Source organism: Capricornis sumatraensis, chromosome 9 (assembly GCF_032405125.1).
Source record: "Capricornis sumatraensis isolate serow.1 chromosome 9, serow.2, whole genome shotgun sequence".
Lineage (NCBI taxonomy): Eukaryota > Metazoa > Chordata > Mammalia > Artiodactyla > Bovidae > Capricornis > Capricornis sumatraensis.
Genome location: NC_091077.1, coordinates 11,410,793 through 11,430,359, shown reverse-complemented (window position 1 = coordinate 11,430,359; position 19,567 = coordinate 11,410,793). Strand labels below are relative to the sequence as shown.

The window sequence follows — 19,567 nt, the reverse complement described above, 5'->3', positions numbered from 1 at the left end:
TTGTCATTATCGCCTTCTCTCATATCTTTTACTTATTTTCAGATATGTTAAGTATCATTTTGTACTCACGGATGTTTAAAACTTAACACGTTATGATCATCCATTTGGTTTAAATTGATACAAATCTTGTCAGTGGATGTCCATGGGACATTTCTCTGTCCCACTGGACTTGCATCTTGCCAAGATCACATTCTGAGAGTGAAACAGTTTGTTATACATGTAAGTAAAACTTAAAAAATGGGCAGTAGCAATATACTCTTTCTAACCCAGCACATCTTACAATTGTCAGGATGTAGAGATTTTATTTATTTACAGGGTTCTGATTTTACTCTTAACAAAGCCTTTTCTTTAACATGTAAGCTCTGTGAAATTAGAAATTAGATCTCTTAATTTAGTGCAGTACTTGGTGTGTACCGAGCTTCCATGGTGGTTCAGGTGGTAAAGAATCTGCCTGCAATGCAGGAGGCCTGACTTCAATCCGTGGGTCAGGAAGATCCCCTGAAGAAAGGAATAGCTATCCCCTCCAGTATTTTTGCCTGGAGAATTCCATGGACAGAAGAGCCTGGTGGGCTATGGACAACGGGGTCACAAAGAGTCGGACACTACTGAGTGACTTACAAACACCCACACATATGGTGAGTAGTAAAATATATTTTTCTCATGCATAAGTTAGTAATCTTTAGCTGGAGGGTGAAGAAGTTGAAATATGTATGTATTGAAACCAACTGTCCTGCTTGCTTGTAACTCAAGTGTTTTTAGGACATAATCCAGGAAAAATTTGGGACATCATAGCAATTGTTTACCCTCCATGTAGGTATTTGAACCTTACTTTCCTGTCTTATGGTATTTTAAGACAGTTTTCTGAAGCTCATTTTCCTTATCATATACCTTCAAATATCTTCATATACCTATAAACTTGACGAACTTTGTAGAAAAAGGTTGAAGCAGGTGATTTAACCTAAGGCAACTGAGGGATTGCATCAGATCCCTTTGACTATGCTGAGAGTGAGGAGAGCATACCATATGGAGTAGAAAAGCAAAATTCTCCCAGCAATCTAAATTTCAAGAATTCCCATCATACTTCCTTACACAATGGTTCTGTGAAGAGTTCCTGTAACAAACATGAAAACATATTTTGAAAGTTTTGCCCAAAGATGACGGTTCAGAATTTTCCTTGCCGAACAGGATACAAGATCATCTGATTTAGCCGTTAATTTAAGTCTCCTGAGAAGGAATATGTAAAAATGACACTTGGTTAGAAAGTGCAAAACTTTTACACCGAAAACTAAAGAAGATTGTCAGAAGAAGTCAAAGAAGACCCAAAGAAATGTATCAACACACCACATTCATGGATCAGAAGACAATATTGTTAATATGGTAGCATTGCAGCAAATTGACCTATAGATTCAATGGATTCCTTATCAAATCTCAGTAACCTTATGATGTTGAATAAATATCCCCAGTTTCAATCAACTGATATTACTGTGGATGTTTTGTGCATATAGCTTTGTGCTGACCTTGTGCATTAAAAATAAGACAGGCAAGATTTCTGATTTCACAAATCTTACCATCTAGTGGGAAGACAAATACAAATGGTCAGTTATATTTGTGAAGTGGGAGGTCCCTCTGCCCTGGTCCCTCCGAAGATGTCCCTATCTTTTTCCTCTCCATGAAATGACCTAGAGCATTCTCTGTCCAGATGATTCTCTCTGTGTTAATGAGAAGAAAACAACGGACCTCCTTGGCTTCTTAGAAAATGTGATAAGTGGATAGTGAACCTGATTTCACCAGGTACAGGAGTGTGGATGAGGGTAGTGGGAAGTGCATGAATAAAGATATGGGCATGAATTGGTATGCTGGGTCCTAGGTCAGGTATGACATCTATCAGTAAAATGTCAAATAAATAACAAGACTTCCAGATGATTTTTGATGTCCTGTAAGACTTGAGAGTCTTTAGTTTCACCAGCAGCATATCTAAAGAGTGTCCCCCCACCCATAAGAAAAGTACTACAAGCTAATAGAAAAATATACCAAGGATATGAACAAATTGTTTCCAGAGATTGAAATATTACTGACTCATAAAGAAAGATGTTCCCTTCCGCTAATAATAAAAAGGATACAAAGATACACATCTTTCCCTAGATATGCTATTTACATCTCAGATGGGTAAAAGTACAAAACTTGATAAGAACCTTGTGGTGAGGCTGTAGGGAAACATGTGGCTCAGGATAAAAAATCTGCCTGCCAATGCAAGAAATGCAAGAGATGTGAGTTTGACCCCTAGGTTGGCAAGATTCTGGAAGTGGAAATGGCAACCCACTCTAGTATTCTTGCCCAGAAAATCCCATGGATAGAGGAGCTTGCAGGCTACAGTACATGGAATCACAACAGAGTTCACCAAAACTGAGCACACACACACACACATACCACTGGTGGCAGGGTTGATGGAGTGACCTCAAGATGTTGAAATATGGAAGTGTCTACAAACATGCAGTTGTGAATTTGATGCAGTATCCAACCTAACTGCATAATCAAAAATGAGATCAATGAAGTAAGTGTAAACAGTTGCAACATTATTTGTATTAGCAAATGATCTAACAAAAACACTCACTATAAGAGCCTTGATGTGTAATTTATACAACAGAACGCCACATGGTCAAAAAATAGTGGAGAATCTCTTTGTAGACTCAAGAGAATAATCTATCAGATGTGTGAAAAAAGAAGGAACAAATAAGAAATACATAGATTGTATTTACTGTGTAAAATATCTATTGACACGTGCAGGAGAAACCAAATTTGGTTTTTGGACCAAGAGGAACTCAGTGTCTGGGATTCGAAGTGAGCTGGAGATGGTTCCTTTCTTATTGTCTTGGCATTCCAAGCCCCAATATTTTAAGTCTTCAAGAAATGTAAAATGGTGTATTAAGTAGGGATATTTTGACATCTAGTCACATGGCTGTAAGAAACATGGCCTTGGATTGTTGTTCAAACTTCTGGGGGCTCCTGTGATTCTTAAGCATTTTGTGCTACAGTCATTTCATGCTTACTTTCATGTGAGTGCCACTTTTATTTCAGTAAATTCTGAATTGTTTCAGGTTGCCAGAGAGTGTTGGTTTTGATGAACCACAGAAAGGAAGCAGCTCACTTGGTCAGGTGAAGAGGCAAAGATTTCTCCTGAATCACCTGTACTCACTGGTTCCTCTTGTCCCCCCTGACCTCTGCCATCATCAAATCTTTCTTTCTACAGCCCCTGCGCACTCTGTTCCAGAAGACCCTCGTGGTATTGAGAATTCTACTGACAACCATATCACTGTCCCCTGCGGTATACGTAACCACTTCCAGGTTTGAAGTCAAATGCGAATCTGGGTGGGCTTCCCAGGTGGTGATAAAAAACACAGTAAAGAACACAGGAGACATAAGAGACAGGGTTTTCATCCCTGGGTTGGGAAGATCCTATGGAGAAGAGAAAGGCTACCCACTCCAGTATTCTTTCCTGGGAAAGTCCATGGAAAAGCAGTCTGAGGGGCTACAGCCTATTGGGTTGCAGGAGTTGGAGATAACTTAGAGACTAAACCACCATGGCTAATTCACATTGTTTTATCACTGAAACCAACACGACATTGTAAAGCAATTATCCTCCAGTTTGAGAAAAAAAGAAACAAACAAACAAAAAGAGAACTTTCTTTACAAAAGAAAGCAAAACCACAAACTGAGCTTTTTTTTTTTTTTTTGGAGAAAAGATTCAAAGTTTAGAGAGTTTTCATGTAAGGGAGCTTCTCCTGATGGCCTCCAGATAGAGACACTGTGAGAGGGTCCAGGAGAGGCCACCTGAGAAGGAACACCTATAGGCCTTGACAGCTATACCAGCTCCCTTGCTGACAGATAGGAAGATGAGGCCTCAGTCCGACAACCGCAAGGAACTGAACTGTGCCAGAAGTCAGAGGGTTGGATGAGGACTCCAAGCCTCAATAAGAATGCAGTCCAGGTGGACAGAATGATTTCAGCATTGTGAAAATCTGAGCAGCCATCCCAGTTGTACCATGCAAGATTTAATGTTTTCTAGTTTTACATGGGTGGGAATTTGTTACCCAGTAGCACACATTGAATGTAGCCACTCTGAAGGTTCTCCTCTGCACATCATAGTGGGCCATGAGGATAGCAAAGCTGCTGAGGTGGGTTCACTGGCAGGTGGTTCCCACCATCTTGCAGCCTCTGGTGGCCTGGTGACCACTTCCACTCTGGCCACGCTCCCAGAAGATGCAGTACAGCTTCTTCTTTGGCCCAAGGATCACTGACTATAGGGACAGGAAGTAGGTGTGAGCAGGTGGGTCTATTGCTCAGAAATGCTGACCCAAAGCTAGCTCATGCTGGCTTTCCTGGGGATATGATGCACTTGTGGGGGACCCCCCTGAAACCCAAGGCTCTGCCCAGGATTCAGGACTCTTCCACATCCACAGCTCCATCCCAGCAGGACTCACATGTTGGAAGACCAAGGTGACAGGGGAGCTGAGGTTCTGGGTGTTATTGTTGCTGATGAAGGTGGATATGCCGTCTGACATCAGGATGGGGGGGACTTCCCACACAAACCCCCTTGTGTCTCATGTGCAGTTGCCTGTTCCTCAGTATCCAGGACCAGGGGGACTTTATCCAGCAACTTTCCCATTCCCGGTGTGGAGATAAGCCCTGCCACTATAGGACCTGCAGGACAAGGACAAGATTGACATCTGGGAGTGCCCAACATGACCCCTCTTTTAGATGGGCTCTTTCTTTGTAGCCCCATCATAACCTGCAATTCCTTTTAAACTTTAATTTTGTTTCTTGGTTAGTGGCCACAAGAGGCTGCTCTAAGTGGGGCAAGGTTTCTCTAATAATTAGATACAGCAAAGTGACTCAGTTATGCACATATATACATTCTTTATATATTATTTTCCATTATGATTTATCTTAGGTGTTTAAAGTTTTTTGAATGCACTGTTCAGTTCAGTTCAGTTGCTCAGACGTGTCCAACTCTTGCGACCCCATGAACTGTAGCACGCCAGGCCTCCTTGTCCATCATCACCTCCCGGAGTCCGCCCAAACCCATGTCCATTGAGTCGGTGATGCCATCCAACCATCTTATCCTCTGTCGTCCCCTTCTTCTCCTGCCCTCAATCTTTCCCAGCATCAGGGACTTTTCAAATGAGTCAGGTCTTCACACCAAGTGGCCGAAGTATTGGAGTTTCAGCTTCAACATCAGTCCTTGGGACACAGTAAAATTCCAGATTTGCAGGAATTGAGTAACCAAGAGTCCACCAGCATGACTTCTTTCACACTGATGAGATGATGAATTTCTTGAAACACATACAACTAAGTATCTTTTGTCCTCACTTAATGGCTCAAAGAATAACACTTCAGGTTGTCCATGGGATAAGAAGATACAGTGCTCAGTCTTGTGGACTCTGTGGGAGAGGGAGAGGGTGGGATGATTTGGGAGAATGGCATTGAAACATGTATAATATCATATAAGAAATGAAACACCAGTCTAGGTTCGATGCAGGATACAGGATGCTTGGGGCTGGTGCACTGGGATGACCCAGAGAGATGGTATGGGGAGGGAGGTGGGAGGGTGGTTCAGGATTGAGAACATGTGTTCACCTGTGGTAGATTCATGTTGATGTATGGCAAAACCAATACAGTATTGTAAAGTAAAATAAAGTAAAATAATAAAAAAGAAGATACAGTTCAAATGATTATTTTTCTGCCACTCTGTGCAGCTTGAGGGATCTTAATTTCCTGAGCAGGAACTGAAGCTGGGTGCAGAGCAGTGAAGGTGCCAAGTCTTAACCACTGGACTGTCAGAGAATCCCTCCAAAGATCTTTTAAAATTAATTAATTTATTTTAATTGAAGGCTAATTACTTTACAGTATTGGGGTGGCTTTTGCCATGAATCAGCTGTGGGTGTACATGGGTCCCACCATCCTGAACCCCTCTCCCATCTCCCTCACTTCCTGATCCCTCCAGGTGGTCCCAGAGCACTGGTTCTGAGTGCCCTGTTTCATGCATCAAACTTGCACTGGTCATCTATTTTCCATATGTAATGTACATGTTTCAATGCTATTCTCTCAAACCGTCCCACCTTCACCTTCTCCCACATAGTCCAAAAGTCTGTTCTCTACCTCTGCCTCTCTGTAGCTGTCTTGCATATAGGGTCATCATTACCATCTTTCTACATTCTATATATATGCATTAATATGCTGCATTGGTGTTTCTCTTTCTGACTTATTTCACTCTATATAATAGGCTCCAGCTTCATCCCCCTCATTAGAACTGACACAAATGCATTCTTTTTTATAGCTGAGTAATATTCCATTCTGTATATGTACCACAACCTCCTTATCCATTCATCTGCCCATGGACATCTAGGTTGCTTCCATGCCCTAGCTATTGCAAACAGTGCAGCAATGAATACTGGGGTACACGTGTCTCTTTCAATTCTGGTTTCTTTGGTGTGTATGCCCAGCAGTGGGCTTGCTGGGTCATATGGCAGTTCTATTTCCAGCTTTTTAAGGACTCTCCACACTGTTCTCCATAGTGGCCATACTAGTTGGCATTCCCAGCAACAGTATAAGAGGGTTCCTTTTTCTTCACACCCTCTCCAGCACTTACTGTTTGTAGACTTTTTGATGGCAGCCATGCTGAAAAGTGTGAGATGGTATCTCATTGTGGTTTTGATTAGCATTTTCTGATAATGAGCGATGTTGAGTATCTTTTCCTGTGTTTGTTAACCATCTATAGGTCTTCTTTGGAGAAATGTCTGTTTAGTTCTTTGGCCCATTTTTTGATTGGGTCATTTGTTTTTCTGCATGAGCTGTTTGTATATTTTGGAGTTTAATTCTTTGTTGTCAGTTGCTTCGTTTGCTATTATTTTCTCCCATTTGGAAGGCTGCCTTTTCACCTTGTTTATAGTTTTCTTCATTGTGCGAAGCTTTTAGGTTTAATTAGGCCCAATTTGTTTATTTTGTTTTTATTTCCTTTACTCTGGGAGGTGGGTCATAGAGGATCCTGCTGTGATTTATGTCAGAAAATGTTCTACCTATGTTTTCCTCTAAGAGTTTTATAGTTTGTGGTCTTATGTTTAGATCTTTAATCCATTTTGAGTCTATTTTTGTGTACTGTGTTAAAAAGTGCTCTAGATTCATTCTTTATGGGTGGTCAGCCAGTTTTCCCAGCACCACTTTTTAACGAGATCGTCTTTTCTCCATTATATATATTTTGCCTCCTTTGTCAAAGATAAGCTGTCCATAGGTGAATGGATTTATCTCTGGGCTTTCTCTTTTGTTCCATTGATCTATATTTCTGTCTTTGTGCCAGTACCATACTGCCTTGATGACTGTAGCTTTGTAGCGTAGTCTGAAGTCAGGAAGGTTGATCCCTCCAGTTCCATTCTTCTTTCTCAAGATTATTGTGTCTACTCGAAGTTTTTATGTTTCCATACAAATTGGAAAATTATTTGTCCTAGCTCTGTGAAAAAGCAAAGATCTTTTAAAGTAACTTGGAAAGGTAATATTTTAGAAATGATACATAAGATCATAGAAAGATAAATATTTCTTTTGAAAAAAGAAAAGAAATTTAAGGAGAGTTTAGTCAAAAAAAAATCTCCTTGTCAGATGGACTTGTCAGGATAAGATCAAAATGCCTATCAGACAGGATGAAATTTGGTTGAGCCTAGTCTTTCTCAGAAGTCCCATCTCCCTAGGTTTCCTAACCCTGAAGTTATAGAATATAATAACAGTTAAATGTCCTTCCAAGAAAAAATCCATCTGTTTCTAAATGTATGTCTGCTCAGAGTTTGGGAAATGTTTTCTTCATGGAGTCATAAAATAGGGCAATTTGAAAAGATTGATAAAAGTCTAGGAATGTTATCTGTTGTTAATCACCTGAGATGTAAAGGAAAAAACACTAAAGTCCTTTGGACAATCCTTACCACCCCCAGTATGAGTTATTTATTCCTAGGTCTATCGAAAGCTCAGGGAAAATTCTGGTGTTTGGGACGGGCAACTTCACTCAAGAAGGTTTCAAATATTGTGCTTCAGGAAATTATACACAATGGAATACCAATAAATTATTTTGTTTTTCTTGAACAAGATGACAAGACACCATAGAAGAAATTCCAGGATGAAAGAAAGACATCCCTAACTTTTAAACCCAAGAGACACCAAATCTTAGGAGACAGTAGGAGATGTAATTACATTAAGCCGTGGATTTGTTTGGTCCTTTGCCCGTAGATAGTAGAAATAGCTGACCATATTACTTGAAGTTTGGAATGCTTCAATGGCTATCTGATGCCATTACTGTGTTTCTCTATAGAGAAAGTATATTTCATTTTTTCACCATGTATATCATCTCTGCAGGAAGTAGGGGAGAGTGGCAAATATTTATTCATATATATATATATAATATGAAGAAGATTTCAGTGTTTCTACTATAAATCATTAGATTAAAAGATGCTTACTCCTAAGAAGGAAAGTTATGACTAACCTAGACAGCATATTAAAAAGCAGAGACATTACTTTGCCAACAAAGGTCTGTCTAGTCAAGGCTCTGGTTTTTGCAGTAGTCGTGTATAGATGTGAGAATTGGACTATGAAGAAAGCTGAGCACCAAAGAATTGATGTTTTTGAACTGTGGTGTTGGAGAAGACTCTTGAGAGTCCCTTGGACTGCCAGGAGATCCAACCAGTCCATCCTAAAGGAGATCGGTCCTGGGTGTTCATTGGAAGGACTGATGTTGAAGCTGAAACTCCAATACTTTGGCCACCTGATGCAAAGAGCTGACTCATTTGACAAGACCCTGATGCTGGGAAAGATTGAAGGCAGAAGGAGAAGGGGACGACGGAGGATGAGATGGTTGGATGGCATGACTGACTCAATGGAGATGGGTTTGAGTAAACTCCAGGAGTTGGTGATGGACAGGGAGGTCTGGCGTGCTGAAGTCCATGGGGTTGCAAAGAGTTGAACATGACTGAGGGACTGACCTGAACTATAAATCAAACCCATGTACAATAGATGTGCTAGCAGAATAATGATCCCAAAAAGATGTCAACATCTTCACTCTGGAAGCTGCAAATATATTAGCTTACATGGAAAATGAACTTTTATGATCTTGAGATGGAAAATTTATCCTGGATTACCCTGATGAGCCAATGTAATGATCTGGGTTTTCATAAAGGAGAGAGAGAAGAAAGAGAGTAAGAGGCGGGGAAAGATATAATGACGGAGGTGAGGAAGAGAGAGAGAGAGAGAGATGAAGGAGGAGGAGAAGAAGAAGGGGAAGAAGGAGGAGGAGGATAGAGGTGAGCTGATTGATCTGAGAAGTACAGTAAACAGACTTTGAAGATTGAGTGAATCATGAGGCCACTAACCATGGAATGCAGGCAGCACCAAGAAGTTAAAAAAAGGTGAAGAAATGTGTATTTCCCTAAAGCCTCCAGAAGGGATACAGACATTTCGATTTTAGTCCCATAAGATCCATTTTGAACTTTTGACTTCTAGATCTGTAGGATAAATTTGTTTGTTTTTAGCAGCAAGTGTGTGGTAACCTGTTACAGCAATGGTAGGAAACTACCCTATGGATGTGCAAGTTTTCTTGGATTCTAAGGTGAAGGAAGCTCAGATTCTGTTCTGGGTCTCCCGGGGACAGGGTTATGTCCTTGCTGAGGCTGAGTTGACTCAAGAACATGGAGAGTCACACACCATTAGCATTCCCTTAAGCAGACACTCATGAGTTATTTGTTCTGTTCTCTCTGAATGAGTGTAATCTATGAGTGGGACAGGGCTGTGGTAGAGCAAGGCATTGAATCTCAGATCTGTGGGGTCCTTCCCATGTGGACAGCATCAGTTGTATGAGGGAAGCCACATAAACTCCCGCTAGGTTACACTCTGCAACCTTGGCTGAATCAAAATTTAGTGTGAGGAGGATGTCCAGCCCCTCCTACCAAGACTTGACCCACTTAGAGTCTGCAAAGGGAAGCGTGTGGTTAGTCCTGATTGAGTTAATCTAAGAAAATGGTCTTAATTTGGAGGGAGGAGACAAATGAGGCAACTGAGGGTTTAAAATGTTTCACAATTTGGAAACAATTTGAAAAGCAATTTGACCAAGCTCACACAGCAAACACTTTGTTGAGCTCATATTCCATTCCAGATTTGTTGCAGCCTGGGAACTAGGATCTACACAATGTTCTGGGATCATGAGGAAATTCTTTGGTTTAATTGGTAGACAGAATGGTTAATAAAAAAAAAATAGGACAGATAATTACCTTGATATTTCCAAAGGAAAGAGGCACCATAAAATAATCAACAATTTTTTTTTTCTGATATTTTACCCTCTTAATGATCAGGGAGTTCATTCATTCATTCACCTTTGTTTAGTAAAGAATTTCTGATCATTTGGAAAATGTTAAACACTGGAGAGAGAGATTGATGAATAAGACAGTTTCTGCCCCTTATTGCAGGTGCAGATTATTCACTCATTAATTTAACCAATCATGTAGCAAATATGCATTGAGTATTTCTACATGTCTGGCACTGTGTGAAATGTTGAAGATATAACAGACAGGGAAAGCAAAATGGTGCCTGCAGACAGTAAATCTAGAAGGAAACAGATATTAATCAAATAGAGAAAATTAAGAGCAAAGCGACTCTGACAAAGCTCTCTAGGGGCTATTGGAGAGAAACATGGAAGAATCTGATCTAATCTGAGCAGGTACGGGCTTCATGGAGGAATCAACATATAGAGACATGTCTAAAGGCATACATAGTTTTGAGTCAAGGAATAAAAAAGAGTGTTTTTAAAGAGAAGGAATATGTGCAAAACCTTTGTCCCAAAGAGGCACATTGAATTTTCAAAACTGAAAGAAATTTGATGTGGCTGGAATAATGGTGAGTACATGGTATATGAAGCCGGAGAGGAAAGCAGATGAATCAAACAAATTCTCACTGATGTATGGCTCTTGGTTTTGACCCTATATGTAATGATTTTACCAAAAAGTGCAATGATTTTGTGTTTTGAAAAGATCTTTCTGATTTCTGGGTAAAGGATGTACTGGGAGGTGACAAGGGTGGAAAGAACAGTCAGTTAGGTGAGCACAGCGGGTGTTTAGGCAAACTGGCAGCCTGGCTAAGGAAGAGGTGATGGAAGTTGAGATAGCAGGAGAGATTGTGGACATATTGAAAAGATAAGAACAAAAAGATCAAAGGTGGTAGATTGTGATGGTAATAAGATATTTGTTGAGAGTATCTTTCAGGATCCAAACTTGTGCCAAAGGATGAATGTGGTATCATGAAGATTGAGAAGGACATCATGGGAAAGAACTGGATTAGGGTAAAGATTGCAAGCCTTAAATTGGAAAGCTGAGTTGATGATCACTTTGAGATACCAAAAATGTCAAATACTCCATACTCCTTTAGATTTCAGAGGAGAAGTAAGAGATAAAGAAACTAATGGTCACCATTTGCAGCTATTGTGGCTGAATCTAAGGAATAAATGTTGTTGTCTAAGAGAAAAGAATAAAACAGGAATTAACGTTGTTCTGGAATCAATCCCTTGTATGGAATTACAAAGGAGACAGAGAATAGCAAGAGAGAATGGAAGAAAGACAAAGAAGAATGTATAAGTAGAATCTAATGAGGATAAGGATGGAGTGTTTTATGAGAAAACAGCAGAGAATGATCAGAAATTCTGAAAGACTTTCTAGGAGATGGAGATCATTGTAAATTTAAGAGATATTTATTTTGGTGAAATATGGGGAAAGAAACTATAATTTGCATGGGCTGAAGGCATGAGTTTAAGGCAGGGAAATAAAGACAGAAATGTCAACTGTTGGCTGGTAGCTAGAAGATGGCCAAGTAGTACATGTTTGTAAGACAGAAGAGAACCAAACATGTATCCATGGCTATGGGGAAAATACTGTTGAAAATGAGAGGCACGAGTGAGGGAAGAAGGGTAAGGGGAAGAGAGAATGAGAGCATATGTGTGAAAAAGAATGCAAGGAAAATTGATAAGCATTAATAATGGTATTCAATGCAGGTGGAATAATTGTCTTCAGCCAGGAGAAGGATCATTGTCTCAATGATACAAGAGGATGCATGCTGATATTTGTTATGGCATAGAGTTCACAAAGTATCAACACGAGAATGTTGATTTTCTTTGTGAAATAAGTGCTGAGAACATTTGTTGAGAAAGGGCAAAATGGTACAAGATTCAATGGTGGAATCAGTGCTTATGGAAGTTGGGGGGACAGGTAACGTGAGAAAAGCAGAAGGGCTTCACACAAATAGTAGTTTCCTTTCAATAAGATGGAGATTGAAGGCATTAAATAGAAGATGGAAGAGGTCAGAAAATATAAGGAAAATACGTTTGTAAGTCTAAACCAGTAAGTGTTGTTTCTTGGTCCTCACTGCCATGAATTATCTTGTGTCACTACTGCTTATCTTTTTTTGGTTTTGTGGTGGGTAGAGGGTACCAAGGGGCTTCCCCAGTGTCTCGGGGGTAAAGAATCTGTCTGCAGTGCAGGAGACCTGCATTGTATCCCTGGACCAGGAAGATCCCCTGGAGGAGTGCATGGCAACCCACTCCAGTATTCTTGCTGCAGAATCCCATGGACAGAGGATCCTGGCGTGCTACAGTCCATGGGATAGCATGGAGTCAGACGTGACTGAAGTGACTGAGCACAGCACAGCACGGAGAGTGCCCAACATATCAGGCAGTCTTGTTAAGAAAGTCTAAAATTCCAGCTAACACTTTTCTCTTTGGTGCACACATAAGTACATAATCTCCCCCCATTTTCTGCATTTTTGAGGGGTGCTTCTGAGTGTTACAAAGAGACAGGTGTACAGAAAAATGGTAGGATAATGTGACTCTGAATAGAATGTACCTCACCACTTCAGATCATTGGTAGTTGCTTATTTAGTTAACCATGCATGGCACATAGTAAGTGTTCAATAAGAATACTGATATGAATCAAGGTGGACACAGTTCCCGAAGGAATACAAGTGAAATACATTTTGTAACCAAACTGAGACCACTGCTAATGGTTAGTGTGTGTGTGTGTGTGTGTGCATACACACAAGCTCAGTAGTGTCCAGTTGTGTGCAACCCAATGGACTGTACCTGCCTGGCTCCTTTGTCCATGGAATTTTTCAGGCAAGAATAATATGAGTTCATTGCCATTTTCTACCTAGGGGATCTTCCTGACCCAGGGTTCAAATCCAGGTATCTGGCATCTCCTACATTGACAGGCAGATTCTTTACCACCAATGCCACTTGAGAATGAGTCAAATAGTAAACAAAGGGTAAGCCATCCTAAGACAGCAACAGCTCATATGCAGTTGTCCAGTGTGCTAGGCATGTGCTGATCAATGAATTGGTTAGTGAAGTGCTCTGGGGGCAGTGCATGATCTTACCTCACTGTGTTTGCAATCATCAGACATGGTCCTGCTGGACAGCGTGTACTTCTCAGACTTGGCTTTGGATTTCCTGATTCTTTTCAACCACTTCCTGTATTGCTCACGGACCTGCAAAGCATGCTCTGAGTCAGCTCACCTGAGAGGACTGAGGTTGGGACGAGTCCTGAGAGGGAGTCAAGACAGTGGTACCTGCTGGCTAAGGAGGCAGTACACCAGGAAGATGAAGACACCCTGCAGGCTGTTGATGATGGTGAAGAGGTAGGCCATGACGTGGGCAGCCGGTCCCACCTGCAGGAGTCCCAGAAACCACGTGCATCCCAAGATGAAGAGCTGAGCTGTGGCTTTAAATGTCAGCATCCTGGGTGGGAGGAGAAAGTAAGTTCCTGATACAACCAGAGCCATTCTCATCTTCACCCATGGATGCTCCTTCCTTTCCTGTTGGTAATGACTTCTCAGATTGGGTTGTGATTGGTTTTATTCTTTGCTGTCAATGATGCTCCACAACAGAAATGCCACTGAGGTCTAGAATGACATTTTGATTTGGATGGAAAGGGAAGCAAGCGACACTTCATAAGTTGCAAAAGCTTTATGGTCCTCTGTGGAGATACCTAATTTCATTCAACCAACATTCCAGAGGAAGTACCATGCATCACACTCTGTGTTGGGTCCTGGGCATTAAACATCGCAAAGGCGAGATTTCTATTTTCATAAAGCTCATGATCTACTCAAATGACTAATACAACAAAACAGTAAGATGCCTAATTTAGAGAAGATAATGGTAGAAATGCAAAAGAGAGAGCATCAGATATGCACAAGATTTCCTGGAACAAAGCACTGCCTAAACCTCCTGGAAGATTTAGTGTTCACTGGGTTTTTACCAGGAAGAGGAGTCGGAGAGAGGTGAGAACGAGCTTGAAATGTGGGGTGTGAAAGTGTACTAGACTGTGGAAGTGGTCACAGATTCCTCTAAGCGCTTCATGGGAACATAATTGTTCTCTGCACATTTGTCATAGGACTGCTGACAAAGTCCAGAGAATGTTGCTGAGGGAGTCACAAGGTCACAAACTGGAATTAGAGATGGATCGAGAACACCACTGGGTCTGAACTTGCTACCTTAGGACACCTCCCTTCATTTTACTCTGGGTTTCCTTAGAAAACCTGAGAATGGACACAAGCAACTGTTCAGGCACATGCCTTCACTTTTGCAACCACACATCGGCAGGGCTGACAGTCTCTTCTCCATCTTACCTCATGTTCTGGAGGGTGGACACCTCACTGTTGAGGGAACAGAGTTTGCTTTTCAAAATCCAAAGGGTCATCAGAAAGAAAGCTAAATTGACCTTCAGGAAACCATAAAAGATTTATTGAATAAAATTTCAGTCCATTGTCCAGCCTGTCCAACATCATTTCCACACTTAAGTAGTTTCTATTTTTAACCATATTAGTGTGTTAAGTTTTAAGAATGGTCTTAGAAAATGCAACCAAACCCGTGGTAACCAGGAATACTCCTGTTCTTGTCACCTCTGTCACCAACCCACGCCCCCCCTCCCCCCCACTTTTAGTTCTCCTCTTTAAATGATGCTTAGCTGAGTATTAAAGATGCCTTGATGTCATCACTCACAGAGAAGATGGCACAGACTGGTCCAAGGAAACCCCATTTAAATCCCTCTTCTGAGTGGAGCCAGCAGCTGAGAAGGGAGAGAATAAAAAATGCATTTGTGATCAAGAAGATGGTACATATTTATGATGGAATATTACTGAGTCAGAAAGAAAGAAATAATGCCATCTGCAGTGACATGAATGGACCTAGAGATGATCATACTGAGTGAAGTAAGTCAGACAGAGAAAGACAAATATCATATGATATTGATTATGTGCAGTACCTTAAAAAAAGTGTATAAATAAGCCTGTTTACAAAACAGAAATAAAGTCGCAGATGTAGAAAACAAGCTTATAGTTACCAAGGGGGAAAGGAGGGGGGATAAATTGGGTGACTGGGATTGACATATACATGCTACTATATATATATATATTTTTAATTTTAAAATCTTTAATTTTTACATGCGTTCCCAAACATGAACCCCCCTCCCACCTCCCTCCCCATAACATCTCTCTGGGTCATCCCCATGCACCAGCGCCAAGCATGCTGTATCCTGCGTCAGACATAGATTGGCGATTTGATTCTTACATGATAGTATACATGTTTCAATGCCATTCTCCCAAATCATCCCACCCTCTCCCTCTCACACAGAGTCCAAAAGTCCGTTATACATGCCTGTGTCTTTTTTGCTGTCTTGCATACAGGGTCGTCATTGCCATCTTTCTAGATTCCATATATATGTGTTAGTATACTGTATTGGTGTTTTTCTTTCTGGCTTACTTCACTCTGTATAATCGGCTCTAGTTTCATCCATCTCATCAGAAATGATTCAAAAGAATTCTTTTTAATGGCTGAGTAATATTCCATTGTGTATATGTACCACGGCTTTCTTATCCATTCATCTGATGATGGACATCTAGGTTGTTTCCATGTCCTGGCTATTATAAACAGTGCTGCGATGAACATTGGGGTACATGTGTCTCTTTCAATTCTGGTTTCCTTGGTGTGTATGCCCAGCAGAGGGGTTGCTGGGTCATAAGGTAGCTCTGTTTGCAATTTATTAAGGAATCTCCACACTGTTCTCCATAGTGGCTGTACTAGTTTGCATTCCCACCAACAGTGTAGGAGGGTTCCCTTTTCTCCACACCCTCTCCAGCATTTATTGCTTGCAGATTTTTGGATCGCAGACATTCTGACTGGTGTGAAGTGGTACCTCATTGTGGTTTTGATTTGCATTTCTCTGATAATGAGAGATGTTGAGCATCTTTTCATGTGTTTGTTAGCCATCCGTATGTCTTCTTTGGAGAAATGTCTATTTAGTTCTTTGGCCCATTTTTTGATTGGGTCGTTTATTTTTCTGGAATTGAGCTGCATAAGTTGCTTGTATATTTTTGAGATTAGTTGTTTGTCAGTTGCTTCATTTGCTATTATTTTCTCCCATTCAGAAGGCTGTCTTTTCACCTTGCTTATATTTTCCTTTGTTGTGCAGAAACTATAAAACACTGATGAAAGAAATCAAAGAGGACACTAATAGATGGAGAAATATACCATATTCATGGATCGGAAGAATCAATATAGTGAAAATGAGTATACTACCCAAAGCAATTTACAAATTCAATGCAATCCCTATCAAGCTACCAGCCATATTTGTCACAGAACTAGAACAAATAATTTCAAGATTTGTATGGAAATACAAAAAACCTCAAATAGCCAAAGCAATCTTGAGAAAGAAGAATGGAACTGGAGGAATCACCTTGCCTGACTTCAGGCTCTACTACAAAGCCATAGTCATCAAGACAGTATGGTACTGGCACAAACACAGACATATAGATCAATGGAACAAAATAGAAAGCCCAGAGATAAATCCACACACATATGGACACCTTATCTTTGACAAAGGAGGCAAGAATATACAATGGAGTAAAGACAATCTCTTTAATAAGTGGTGCTGGGAAAACTGGTCAACCACTTGTAAAACAATGAAACTAGATCACTTTCTAACACCGCACACAAAAATAAACTCATAATGGATTAAAGATCTAAATGTAAGACCAGAAACTATAAAACTCCTAAAGGAGAACATAGACAAAACACTCTCAGACATAAATCACAGCAGGATCCTCTATGATCCACCTCCCAGAATTCTGGAAATAAAAGCAAAAATAAACAAATGGGATCTAATTAAAATTAAAAGCTTCTGCTACTATATTTAAAACAGATAAGTAATAAGGACCTACTATAGAGCTCAGGGTACTGTTCTCAATACTTTGTAATGACCTATATGCTAAAAGAATCTGAAAAGGGGCTGAATATATGTATATGGTAATTGATTCACTTTGCTGTACAGCAAAAACTAACACAATATTGGAAATCAACTACATTCCAATGAAAATTAATTTTAAAATGAATTTGCATTGCATATTAGTGCATATATATGGAATTTAGAAAAATGGTACTGGTGAATTTATTTGTAGATCAGAAATAGAGATACAGGCATAGAGGACAGACTTGCAGACACAATGAGGGGTGAATGTGGGGTGAATTGAGAGGGCAGCATTGAAACGTATACATTACCATGTGTAAAATAGTGGGAAGTTGTTGCATAACACAGGGAGCTCAACCCAATGCCCTGTGACAACCTAGAGGCGTGGGATGGTGGTGGGCGGGAAGGAGTATCAAGAGGGGGAAATATATGCATATTTACGAATGATTCACATTGTTGTACGGCAGAACAAACAGGACACTGCAAGGCAATTATCCTCCAATTAAAAACAGATATTTAAAAAGTGACTCCCTTAAAAAATTTAAAAAATGCATTTATCATTAGGGATCTATAATAATTATATAATTCACTCATTACTCTAAAAGTATTGAGTGTCTCTTTTTTGACAGGTTCTGTGATTGTCTCTGACAATACAGTGGTGAAGAGACTATACATGTAAATCCCATATTGGCAGGAGATACACAATTTAATGATAAAAAAGGGAGGTTATGACAATGTATCTTTGAATGTAATGCTCAGTTTTGGGTCTAAGGAAATAGAATGGTTAAAGAAGATTTCCGAAGAAATCAAGTTTTAGTAGAAACAAGACCAATGAGTAGATGTTCTTGAGATAAACAGGGTTGAAGCAGGGAAGTCTGTAAATGTGCTAGTTTTTGAGAGTCCTCTAAACCTAACATAGTTTTAAGAGCCTTTCTTGGATGATTCAATTTAATTTTTTATCTGCTGTAAAACTCATCCACTGCTTTTTTAAAAAAATTATGGTTTTATTGAGGTATGATTTCACATCCAATGAGATTTACCCATTAAAACTGTACAGTTCAGTGATCTCTGGATAGTCACAGAGTTGTGCAACTATCACCACAGTCTAACTTCAGAACACTTTCAACTCCTCAAAAAGAAACTGCATTCACATTAGCATGAGGAAATCCTCATTCCCACTTCCATGCATCCCAACCCTGATCCTAGCCCTAGGGTACCATTAATCAACTTTCTGTCACTATGGATCTGCCTGTTCAGGATACTCACATAAATGGAATCATACAGTATGTAGTCTTCTGCAACTAGATTCTTTCACTTAATGTTTTCAAGGTTTGTTCATGTTGCAACATGGTTTTATGGCTGAAAACTCATTTTTAGTTTTTCTTCATAGCTGAATAATATTCTATTATGCGGCTATGCTACATTTTGGTATGCCTTCATCAGTTGATAGACATTTCTGTCATTCTCAGGCTTTGGGTATTCCGAATAATGCTGCAATGAATATTGATGTAATTTTTTGTGTGGATTTTCATATGTTTAGGATATATACCTAAGAGCGGAATTGCTGGGCCCTGTGGTACTTACATATCAAACCTTTTGAGAAACTGTCTTCTACAAGTGGTTGCACTAATTTCATTTCAACAAGCACTGTATGAGGGTTATAATATTTCCATAACTTTTCATTATTTTATTTTATTTAAAAATTTTTTTATTTTTACTTTATTTACTTTATAGTACTGTATTGGTTTTGCCAGACATTGACATGAATCCACCACGGGTGTACATGTGATCCCAAACATGAACCCGCCTCCCACCTCCCTCCGACAACATCCCTCTGGGTCATCCCCGTGCACCAGCCCCAAGCATGCTGTATCCTGCATTGGACATAGACTGGTGATTCGATTCTTACATGATAGTATACATGTTTCAATGCCATTCTCCCAAATCATCCCACCCTCGCCCTCTCCCTCTGAGTCCAAAAGTCCGTTATACACATCTGTGTTTTTTTCGCTGTCTTGCATACAGGGTCATCATTGCCATCTTTCTAAATTCCATATATATGTGTTAGTATACTGTATTGGTGTTTTTCTTTCTGGCTTACTTCACTCTGTATAATCGGCTCCAGTTTCATCCATCTCATCAGAACTGATTCAAATGTATTGTTTTTAATGGCTGAGTAATATTCCATTGTGTATATGTACCAAAGCTTTCTTATCCATTCATCTGCTGATGGACATCTAGGTTGTTTCCTTGTCCTGGCT

The 19,567-nt window shown here is 40.1% G+C and overlaps 1 protein-coding gene across 1 annotated transcript in view; it reads right to left on the bottom strand.

Moving 5' to 3' along the window:
- Positions 1–13,355: 13,355 nt before the first annotated feature.
- LOC138085650 (adhesion G protein-coupled receptor E2-like) overlaps positions 13,356–19,567 on the bottom strand; it is a 50,364-nt gene continuing 44,152 nt past the window's right edge. Inside the window, 5 exon segments of the mRNA XM_068980112.1 lie at positions 13,356–13,430; positions 13,432–13,551; positions 13,633–13,801; positions 14,692–14,783; positions 15,065–15,131. Coding sequence (XP_068836213.1) covers positions 13,356–13,430; positions 13,432–13,551; positions 13,633–13,801; positions 14,692–14,783; positions 15,065–15,131 — 523 coding nt within the window.